Below are 12,171 nucleotides of genomic sequence, written 5' to 3'. Positions count from 1 at the left end.
TGTGATAGTGCTGATAATTTAACAAAGTAATGATTTTGCATGTTCATTAACTAACTGTCTTTGAGGAAATTATATATATATATATATATATATATATATCAGGATGGGTGGGATTAACTGTACAATATTAGGCTACTGCTGTGAGCTCCTCTGTTTTTACAGGAAGTTTAAAAGGAAAACTTGTTCCAAAAAGTTTTCTTAAAGCAGCCAGAGTTCTAGTAGAGTCCAAATCTGCTCTGCTTATGGTAGTTCAGCTTCAAGCCAAATGATTTATTGTAGCCTGCCATCTATTATCATCATTTTGGAAGGAGTACCCCACACTACATGTCCAACAGTTCACACCCAACATATTTTCCCCAACCGTCCTAATTAAAATGCTTTGCACTGAGACTTTACATATTGACTCGCGGTTGTACAGCGGACTCTTTTATGTTTATTTTTCATGCATGAAAATAGAAGTATTTCTCCCACATGCATCGCCCACATCCAGGCACTTTTTTCCCCCTCCCCTACAGCTGAAACAAGCCATCTGATTGCTAACTGTAGCACCGACAGGCCTACAATCACAGATGGGACTCACAGCAGTGCTGGTACACGATTGCTTCTGATGTTGCCCAAGCTGCAGTTATGGTTTCAATACTGACAGATGATAACATGAGGAGAATGTGCTTTGTGTTGGGTCAGAATTTCCCCCTGTGTTCGTGAAAGGAGAATTTCTGTGCTTCATAAGACACTTTATGACTTATTATTTGTCCAAAATGTTGTTTTGAACCATGCAGTTAATTTGTTGGAGGGTGACATTAGGCACTCACAGTGTTAGGAGTGATAAAGAGACATTGTTCATATGCTTGTGTGTGAGCAGCACCCCGGCCGTGCAGCGACTTTGTGAGGATGGACGTGTTGAAGCAAAGGCAGCAACAGGAGGGAACTGCAGTGACGATACACTGCCAGCAGGCAACGGAAGCACTCAGCAGTACGTTCACACTTAGAGACAGCAAGTACTGTATACATACAGCCTGTGTTTGTTTTCCTGTTGTGTTAATAAAATATCTCATGAACCACTGGATGGATTTTAATGAGACTTTCAGAAAGTAATGACTTGGTGTACATTTATGACTTGTTGACCCTTTAGGACAAAATCCCCTTTTTCAGCCGTTACATGAATTTTGTTGTGTACTTGGAGTGCAGGAAATTTGAATTTAGTTTCTCCTGATGCTGCAAAAGATGTCTTCATATTCCTTTTGGGTCATATTTATCAACCCATTCAGTTTTCTATATTTTCTATGGTATTTTCTGAAAAAATAAATCATAGTATTTGTGATGGAACTGCCAAACAAGGTTTGAACCTACCAGTTACAATTTGCTCATCTTCATTCTCCTCTGGCTCTGGGTTAGACTCTGATTCCTAACGTAGGCTGGATAGACAAGTCTTCTTGTTGACATATTTTAATAATTTGTAAATAAAACATTTCTGTGTTGCTACATAGACATAAACCCCTCTATTAAACTGGAATGCACTGCTCTGGTAACTGGAGAAGGTTTGGATGTGAAGGTTTGTTTTTAAAAAGACACTAACAAAACAAGCTGATCTGAGACACACCTCAGAGAAGAGGGGCTTGTGGAGTTACAATAAGGAGGAATTTGGATCAAAGCATTGCAGCTCCATAAAACCCAATTGGATGATTTAAATGTGAAAAAGAAGAATTTAAAAGCATTATATGTCCCCTTTAAAGTCAATTCAATTCAGCCACAGGCATGTGAAGTTTAAAAACACTATAAAGACAGATTTATTTATTTTAAAATAAAACCTGTTTTCCTGGAACATCAAAATGATAAAAAACTGTCACCACACAGTTGTCAGCTGATTAAATATTACGCACTGACCTGCAAACCTATGGCACCTAGAAGCTTCCTGTTTCTCAGCTGATTACCTCCGGGCTGTTTCGTAGCCTATGTGCTCAGGATTCTGTTCACTGCCTCACATGAAAGAGTGAGATTGTGACCCCAGAGCATTGCTGGGTAATACCATGCTTTTCCTAATCCTAGCAGACTTGAATCGGTAAGAAGTCAAGAGTGTGCGTATGCATACGGAGTAGCCATGTGAAACTTATAGTCAGTATTAATGTGTAAAAAATTGCAAAAGTCAAAAGTAATCTTATGTTCACAAATAAAAACATATATACCTGCATTACAAATGCTAAGATTTAAGGCCTAGCATTTGCATATCGCCTAATTCCTTTCAAACAACAAAGTTTTAGATGCTTTAGTCAAATGGTGTAAATGACTTTATGCACAAGCTTGGGCAATATTGTAAAATTTCACAAGACAAATCAGCTACTGCTGCACAAAACAAGTTTAATATCTGTAAAATTGACTTGGTTATAGACAATTTTTGTGTTGCCAGAGGTTGATTGGGTGTGATAGTCATCAAATTCGACTAGTCTGTGAAGTGATTCATGAGATATTTTGCTAACAGTCATATGGTTGACTGAATAGTAAACAGCAATGTTTTGATCAGCTAGGGCTTGAAGTATGTATTGGAAAAAGCAAGAGCTAGTCTACTTACTGTAGATTGTTTCCTGTGGAAGTAAATGTGAGAAAAACACAACGAGAAACTAAAAAGGCCAAATTATGCTTGCTGTAAAAAAATGTATGATTTATCTTAGAAAAGAAAGAATAAAAGGAGTAGTTACAATCCAGCTGCCACAGAAGGGCTAAATCAGTAAACAGCCTGTCAACAAAACAAACAAAACAAAACCAGAAAAAAATAAAGATCAGGGAGCAAGTCTTATTTTTGACATCACAATTACCTCTGTATTACAAAGGGCTGCTGTTTGTACACACACTGATGCAAGAAGCCATGTTACAGAGCAATCTGTAACACACTGCTTCAGTGAGAACTGTGGCATAATGGAAATAATGAATATTATCTGGAGCAAAATGTTCATTATAGTTTAATATATTTCCCTGAAATAATTCTACAAGTGAAAAATAGAACACCAACTACTACTGCAAGTCAAACTGCATTTATTTATTTATTTTTATTCAAGTCTAAGTGCTAACATCCAAGCATCAGAACACACTTGTAGTGATAAATACACAAGCAAAATTGCAAAATGTGTGATTTATTTTGTGCAAAATTTACATTGTGAAGATTGTTGGCATAACATTTATTATGCTGTTGTATTTAGAACTGGATTTTTTTCAAACTTTATTAATTTCTTTAAAAATAACAAAATAAATTTATATACAATAAAATACAAATCACAAATAAAATGAAAGGCGGCAGAAAGAAGAAAAAATATTATAGTACCTGCGCCTTTATATTCCCAAAATTTAAATTTTAATCAATAATAATCTACAAACAAGAAAAACCTAAACAAAACAACCTCAAAACCTTGTTGAACAGCATTTCATGAATACACAGTATGTTGTTTCATATTTCTTTAACAAAATGACTTTTATCATTCTCTTAAGCATAAACAAAGATATGGCATTTTTGACATCACTCCAGATTGTTCCACAGACTTATTTCTTGTTTCGAAGTACATCGCTCCCTCAGCTCAAACTAGTTCGAAATCCAGGTTTCACAAACATCTCTACCCCCTTCAGATTATAACAACTTTCTCTCTTAACAAAATTTAATTGGTTGTTTAAAGGTAATATACTGTACATTTGTGAGTCTTATACATAACCTGTAAAAATTATTTATCAACCAACTCAAAGAACTTCAATAATTTCAACTGATAAAATAATATATTTGATGGGTGACTGTATTGTTTTCCAGCAATAATACTTACAGCTCTTTTCTGTAAAACAAAAATAGTGTTCATAACTGTTTAACATGCTTTCACTTCAACAAAATAAATCAAGTGTGGAACAACCATTATATTATACAACATATACAGAGCTCCATAACTCCCTTACTTTACAGTACTCGAATAGATTTAGCAATTTTTGTTCTTAGATAATTTATGTGAGGTCTCCATGTGGTCTCCGCTTTTCATCAATGACACCCAGAATTTTCACCTCACTGACTCTACAGATCTCAACACCATCAACTCTAAATGGAACACCAATAATTCCCTTTCTATTACCAAATATAATATAGTTAGTATTATCTAAATTTAATGATAATTTATTAAGTTTAAACCAATTTTGTATTTTCACAAATTCAGCTGGCATAATTTCCAACATCTGTTCTGTCTTTACCCGATCAAAAAAATGTATTATCATCTGCAAATAAAACACATTTAAACAAACCTGGAACGTTAACCAAATCATTCACATCTAAAAGAAATAACTTTGGTCCAAGAACAGAACCCTGAGGAACTCCAAACGTAATGTAACAGAGTTCAGATCTTACTTAATTTTAGATTTTAGGTAAGATCACAAAATTCCTGCCAGAAGGACTGTGTAAAGCTAAATTGTAGGTGATAAAAAAGTAATAAATAAATACATTCATTAATTCATTTAAGATTAGAGTTGTTTGTACATGAAAGCAATCCACTGTGTTCATAACCCTCTTCCAAAGTGTTGAACTTTAAATACTTGTGATAGTGCTGATAATTTAACAAAGTAATGATTTTGCATGTTCATTAACTAACTGTCTTTGAGGAAATTATATATATATATATATATATATATTTATTACAATGATTGAACCTCACAGGTCAACATGATTATCACCTTTCTGACCAGCAGCAGAGCTTCAGCTAACATGCTGCACACATCTAAAATTGCACTGAAGGTCATGATCAGGACATTACCTGCTACTAGTTCATAATGTGAAGTGATTCATTTATATTTCAGTGTGTCATTACATCCCAGTGTGTCTCATTGCAGCACAGTTTGTGAGCATCTCCATCTGCTGTGGAAATCATTAAATAAACAGACCTTCCAGTAAAAAAAATATTAGCTCACAGCTGGCTCCTCAACAGCAGTTTGACAGCCATTAGAAAAACACTAAACTGCATTGTGTTTGAGTCGTACTGTCACCTCAAAGTGGCCCACCTACAGGGAGCTGTCTTTGTTTTTCCCCCTAAAACGTGACATGTATCAAAGATCTTAAAAAGGATTTTACCAGACCTTGTGTACTCACTGTCGAGTAGCAGCAACAACTGACGCTTTTTAAATTTAAATTTTTACTGCCTGCTGCAATGAAAGACGGGCGGTCATATTTCAAGATCTTTGCCCAAAACTCTGGAGTTGAATATTGTTGTCAACACTGTCTGTTAGCAAATTCTCTCATGATCTGATGGACATATTTTAATGTAACTGAAAATAACCACAGGATGGTTATTTACATTTGATTAATTTTTTGGACTGAACCTGCTTCTAGATGGCTGCCACAACTAATTGATCTTGTTTTAAACAGAAATGACAATAGCCCAATAAACTTTACAGCTGTTGTCATAAACGTTGGTGTGGCACGAGCTGAAAGACTTCCTCTTTATAAAGTATACTCCAAGTCCTAACAGATCATGTGAGATTTGTATTTCAAAATTTGCCATGTAAAACAGTGAGTGTTTTATATTCGTTTAAGGAATGTAGTTTTTAATTTTAAAAAGAGTATTCCACAGCATTACTGTTCTTTCTGCTAGGACAACCACGGCTTCAACCCTTGCCAGAAAAAGAGAGCAGCAAGAGGACAAGCATGCAGTCGCCATGACAAAGCTCTCACCCCGCTCCGATTGGGAGCTGGCCACTTCTGGACCTGAACCAGATCCCTCACAAGATCTCAGGACTTCTGTATAAGTCTGTCACTACAGTAACTAAATACCCCAAAATGCCACTTTTCATTGCTTTTTCAATTCAACTAGATAATGTCAAACTAAACCAAACACAGACAGCTTTGAATGTTATCTACCATAACTAAATGCATCAAATTGATATCTGTTGTAGATAACTTTATGTGTCCATGTAAAATAAAAATAATGTAAAATTAATAAAGGGAACTAGCTTTAATCTTTTAGCAGGTGTGAGTAAATGAGAAACATAAGCATGTTTTAAAATATGTTATGGTGAAACTCTTCTAAAACGCAATACAATTCTAGTCTTCTATCACAGCCTTTATGGTCTATAAAGTCTAATGAACTGAGTTGATGTGAAACAGTAATGCTCCACAATAAAAAATAGTTCTCATTAAAAACCAACAAAATTAAGAATAAGAAAAATATGGACTTGTTTCCTCTTTATTGGGATGTAGTTTAAAACCTAATTTGATTTATATTCTTTAAAACTCTTCCCATTTTGTGTAATCACTGGAGGTTTGAGAAAACGTCAAATTAAAATGATAAACCTGAACAAGTGTTTTGTCCTTGATGCCTGTCTGTATGGACTTGTCTACACTTTGCACAAAATCAACATTTCATCTGAAGCTACCTTTCCGATTCCACTCTTCATAAAGCAATGTTCTTAGAGCAGCTTCTGCATGAATGTTGTCTCCCAGCCTTTTCTGCAGATGATCACAGAGGCCGGCGATCACAGGGCATATAAATGAATGTTTGAAAAAGAGCTCAAGCACCCTCAAGTGTTGTGCAGTCTGCTGCCGTGCATGTGAGAGGCAATGCACTCATGAATGTGTGTGAACGTCTTTGCACAAGCTTTTTCAAAGGTCTGGTCATGTGTTTGATAGCTATTTAGGACAGAAATTGGTTGAATCTTCGGGGGGAGGACCAACAGTTCTGCAACAGAGGAGCAGCATGCACAGCCAGAGGTACGGTGGTGATCATATATTCTGTTTCACACTAATAAAAACAAATGCTCATATGCTTTAATTTAGGAATGATTGCTCCAACACTGGGATTCTGCCAAAGAACAAATATGTCAAATATTGTTTATTTTATTCTATTTTATTTTGTTTTCACTGTGTTGTTATTGTTACTGTTTCATTGCAAATCATTTGCTGCTGCTGCCAAAGCATTAGTCACTTCATTACTGATTTACAAGCTTCAAAAGCCAAGCACATTCATTCAAAATCTACCACTGAAAGCATTTCTGAACTTGAAAAAGTTGAAAGCTGATGATTTTTTGAATTATGTATAATGACTCACACTGCCTGCGAGGGCGTCTAAGAAGTTGAGTTCTGAAATAATATTGAGACAACTGGCTTGAACAAAAAAAAAAAAAAAAGAAAAAAAAGCAACCCATTAGCTTAACCCATGGGCTTAATAAAAGTGTTTTTGGACTGCAATTTTTTTTTTCTTTATTCTATGCTAAAATATTAAATCTGTAACATTGTGTCAATTGGGTACTAGAAAACCAACATAAATATAATAAAATAATACAAAAATCTAGATTTATTAAAGTAATTTCCCATAATGAAAATAAACATGTTTAGCCTAATTGTTTCTATTTGACCTGTAGTTTTTTTATTTGTTTACCATTCAAATGAAGCATGTTTTCTTGTGTAAGGATAATAAAATATCATGTACAATATCAATCTATTTTTACACACACACTCAGTCTCACAAACACACACGTGTCTGTGTAAGTACATATGTTTTTAAAAGCATATATATTTTTTGGAATGTTATGACATGTTATACTACAAACACAAAAGCTTAAATAAGTGGAAGCAATTTAGAAAGTGAAATATTAATTTTCCATAATACTTGACTAAATATACCCTCTAACTTGCCCCTGTATTCTTTCAAACTCCCACCCTGTTTAAGCACGTGGAGAGTGGATCTGCTTGTGGTGACCTATTTTGTCGGTCTCACTTTGGCCCAGTTCCCCCGAGAGTGCGTCTCACCCCAGGGTCTGTCTAGTGGCCAGTGCTGCCCGTCCCCTTCAGGGGCAGCAGGAGACGAGTGTGGCTCCATCACAGGAAGAGGTCAGTGTGGGACCATTTCGGCCGACAGTCGTCACCATGGATCACAGAACCCATACACGGGGTGTGATGACAGAGAGAGGTGGCCTCTGAGATTTTTTTAACTGCACCTTTCAGTGGCCACAACTGGGGGCGAAGCAAACATGGTCTGACTGGACCGAACTGTGATCAGAGAGTTTCTATAGGTACGAGAACCAATTCTGTTTGGCATTTAAAATTCAAGACAACCTGTAACGTTTCCGTCCTGCTGTGCCCTTTAGGATTTCATTCGTCTTCATCAGCCGAAAGGATTAGGGCGGCTTTTTTTTTTTCTTTAACCAGGGATAAGAAAATGTGTGTTCAATTCTAATAACAGTTTCATTTCTCTCCCTCTGCTCTGCTTCCCACTAACCTGAACCTAGTAAGGAGGAACCTCATGCAGATGAATCCAGCTGAGAAGCAAGCATTTGTGAATGTTCTGGACCAAGCTAAAAGGACTGTCCACCCAAACCTGGTCATCTGTACGAGAAGGTAGACAGCAACAGAAGAACATCACCATAAGACTTGGAACTCTTTTAAAAGTACAAGCAACCCACCTTAATTTGAAGGACAAGTGCAGGGACACATATTTCCCAAGGCATGCATGAGGCCCATGTGACTAATTTGCTCAGAGACAGATGAAGTTATGAAGGGTAGAAACACCTTTTGTGCCAAGGTTTAGGCAGCTCACTGAAGACAGAAACTGCTATTTTTCATGCTAGGTTAAGTACACTGCTCAAAAAAATAAAGGGAACACTTGAACAACGCAATGCAACTCCAAGTATATCAAACTTCTGTGAAATCAAACGGTCCACTCAGGAAGCATCACTGATTGACAATCAATTAGCAAGACACACTCAACAAAGGAGTGGTTCTGCAGGTGAGGACCACAGACCACTTCTCAGTACTTGTGCTTTCTGGCTGATGTTTTGGTCACTTTTGAATGTTGGTGGTGCTTTCACTCTTGTGGTAGCATGAGAAGGACTCCACAACCCACACAAGTGGCTCAGGTAGTGCAGCTCATCCAGGATGGCACATCAATGCGAGCTGTGGCAAGAAGGTTTGCTGTGTCTGTCAGCGTAGTGTCCAGAGGCTGGAGGCGCTACCAGGAGACTGGCCAGTACACCAGGAGACGTGGAGGAGGCCGTAGGAGGGCAACAACCCAGCAGCAGGACCACTACCTCCGCCTTTGTGCAAGGAGGAACAGGAGGAGCACTGCCAGAGCCCTGCAAAATGACCTCCAGCAGGCCACAAAATGTGCATGTGTCTGCACAAACGGTTAGGAACTGACTCCACGAGGATGGTATGAGGGCTCAATGTCCACAGATGGGGGTTGCGCTCGCAGCCCAACACTGTGCAGGATGCTTGGCATTTGCCAGTGAACACCAGGATTGGCAAATTTTCCACTGGTGCCCTGTGCTCTTCACAGATGAAAGTAGGTTCACTCTGACATGTGACAGATGTGACAGAGTCTGGAGATGCCGTGGAGAGCAATCTGCTGCCTGCAACATCCTTCAGCATGACTGGTTTGGCAGTGGGTCAGTAATGKTGTGGGGTGGTATTTCTTTGGAGGGTCGCACAGCCCTCCATGTGCTCTCCAGAGGTAGCCTGACTGCCATTAGGTACCGAGATGAGATCCTCAGACCCCTTGTGAGACCATAGGCTGGTATGTTTGGCCCTGGGTTCCTCCTAATGCAGGACAATGCTAGACGTCATGAGACTGGAGTGTATCAGCAGTTCCTGCAAGATGAAGGCATTGAAGCTATGGACTGGCCCGCCCGTTCCCCAGACCTGAATCCGATTGAGCACATCTGGGACATCATGTCTTGCTCCATCCACCAATGTCACGTTGCACCACAGACTGTCCATGCTTTAGTCTAGGTCTGGGAGGAGATCCATCAGGAGACTATCTGCCACCACATCAGGAGCATGCCCAGGCATTGTAGGGAGGTCATACAGGCACGTGGAGGCCACACACAATACTGAGCCTCATTTTGACTTGTTTGAAGGACATAACATCAAAGCTGGATCAGCCTGTAATGTGTTTTTCCACTTTAATTTTACATGTGACTCCAAATACAGGCCTCCATTGGTTAATAAACTTGATTTCCATTGATGATTTTTGTGTGATTCTGTTGTCAGTAAATTCAACTTTGTGCAGAACAAAGTATTCAATGAGAATATTTTATTCATTCAGATCTAGGATGTTATTTGAGTGTTCCCTTTATTTTTTTAGCAGTGGATATTTTAACTCTGTCTCAGGGCATTTGTATATTTTATTTCAATCCATTATGTTTGCCTTTAACATAACCTTTTAAAAACTAGAACACCCCCAATTGACTCAAAGACGTCCTCTCATGACGTGTTGACATTTTTGCTTGCGTCTTGTTTCCTGTTTTTGCTCTGTTGTAGCAGCGTCACAGCACCACATGCAGGCCTGGCATGGCACAACAGTGTTTTGAGAGGTTTTCTGTGTCACTGTGTGGATGAAGACGTTTCTAGAAACAGTGCTGAGTTTACCAGGATGTTTTTAAAAACAACAAATTAAAAGATGTTTTTTGGAAAAACTGCATGTTCATGTGGAAATTTGAGATTTTTGGATGTATTTATTCTTGTGCGAAAACAATGCATTTTATTTTGTTGAGGCATGAAATGTGAAAAGTAATTAAATTTAGTTAACTATGATTTACATTAAACATGATTATCAAAAACTGCCAAAGCAGATGTAGACAGAATCATTTCTTAGATGTACTGTAAGTTATGAATGACCTCTTAAGGGATTCTGCATCATTAATCTTGTCCAGAAATCAAAAAATGGACCTTTAGGAGAAGAGCTCCATGTCTGATGTGATTTAAATGAAAACATAGACAAATCAAATGATGTTACAGAAAAATAAAAGTAGATGTTGCAGTTTTTTTTAATTACGTCCCTAAAAGCAAAGTTACTTCTGTTACCTGTTATCTTTTTTACAAACATCTTTTGACATTAAATCAGTTAGGTCAATTGATGCAGATGAAAAGAACACACATAACATGCATTCTTCCTTATAATTATTTTTAGGTACCAAGACGTATTTGGACCCGATGGCAACAGCCCACAGTTCGAGAACTTCCCTATTTATAACTACTTTGTCTGGAGCCACTACTACTCTGTCAGTGAGACGTACCTGGGGCCGGGCCAGGCCAGCTTTGGAAGTGTAGACTTTTCCCACAAGGGACCAGGTTTTGTCACCTGGCACCGTTTTCATTTGCTGCAACTGGAGAGAGATATGCAGGTGAATATGTAAACAGACAGGGAAAAGAGAACGATGTAAGATAGGGACAGAAAGGGAGACAAAGGGCATCTAGGCTGATGAAGTAAAAATGGAATGTTACTGGGAGGAAACAAAAAGGATGTGTTTTTCTTTTCAGGAAATGTGAAGCAGAGAGAAAGTAGAACAGACAGATAACTACACTATTGTACAATGGAAAAAGAAAGTGGTAAAACATGTTATAAGGAGCAGGAACAGTGGTTTATAAGTGTATTGTATGTGATAACTGTGCAGGACGTGCTGGGAGATGCTACCTTTGCCCTTCCGTACTGGAACTTTGCCTTCGGAGGCAACGAGTGTGACATCTGCACTGACGACCTGCTTGGAGCGAGGAGCTCGTTCAACATGAACTCCATCATCTCCAACTCCGTGTTCTCTCAGTGGAGGGTCATCTGCGAGAAGGACTACAACACTGGGCACCGTCTGCAACAGAAAAGCCAGTCGCACAAACTCTCACAAATGCCTCTCTGTTAGGTTGAGTTGCTGCTGCTATACAACAATGTCTCAGCTGCAGGAGAAAAGAGGGCATAAAGCTCATAAAGAGAGCATGTAGAACATAAGCTGCTATAAATAATACCTCACAGCTGCTGTGCTAAATTCAATGCTGCTCTCTATTAGTACAGTTTGTTTGAAACTACTCTTGTTGTCAGACTTTGCCTTCTGGGTTAATCTGAGTTTTACAATGCACTGGGTCTTTTTTTTATTCAGCAAAGCTTCATTTCTAATTGAGGATATCAGAACATCAAACTGAAACTTTTCATAAAGGTTTATGAAATGACTCTTAAAGCAGTGCTAGAGTATTAACGTAAAATTATTAATGTGGGGTCCTGCAGAGTGTTTGCACAAAAAATATCTTACCTATTGAAGACAATGAACAAAGTCAGTTTGGAGAAACTTAGTTTCATTAAAACCAAACTGAAGATAACAGCCAGTCCAGGGTGGTATGTGTGTGCGTGTGCGTGTGTGTGTGTGTGTGTGTGTGTGTGTGTGTGTGTGTGTGTGTGTGTG

At 38.2% G+C, this 12,171-nt stretch overlaps 1 protein-coding gene and 1 pseudogene across 3 annotated transcripts in view; both read left to right on the top strand.

Annotated features, from left to right (window-relative positions):
• The window catches only part of si:dkeyp-118a3.2 (uncharacterized), a 14,210-nt gene extending 7,015 nt beyond the window's left edge, over positions 1 to 7,195 (top strand). Inside the window, exons 5-6 of one of the 3 annotated variants that reach the window (XM_014004875.1) lie at positions 863 to 973; positions 5,604 to 7,195. In XM_014004875.1, the coding sequence (XP_013860329.1) occupies positions 863 to 973; positions 5,604 to 5,757 (265 nt within the window). In that variant the 3' untranslated portion in view covers positions 5,758 to 7,195. Of the gene's footprint in view, positions 1 to 862; positions 1,535 to 5,603 lie in introns of those variants that run through there. The other 2 variants (XM_014004876.1, XM_014004874.1) reach the window with 2 other exon arrangements.
• A 425-nt stretch (positions 7,196 to 7,620) lies between these two features.
• LOC106515165 (5,6-dihydroxyindole-2-carboxylic acid oxidase-like) overlaps positions 7,621 to 12,171 on the top strand; it is a 7,541-nt pseudogene continuing 2,990 nt past the window's right edge.

This window comes from Austrofundulus limnaeus, unplaced genomic scaffold (genome assembly GCF_001266775.1).
Source record: "Austrofundulus limnaeus strain Quisiro unplaced genomic scaffold, Austrofundulus_limnaeus-1.0 Scaffold27, whole genome shotgun sequence".
Taxonomy (NCBI): Eukaryota; Metazoa; Chordata; class Actinopteri; order Cyprinodontiformes; family Rivulidae; genus Austrofundulus; species Austrofundulus limnaeus.
Note: the sequence above shows the minus strand (reverse complement) of the source record. Positions and strands in the feature narration are given on the sequence as shown.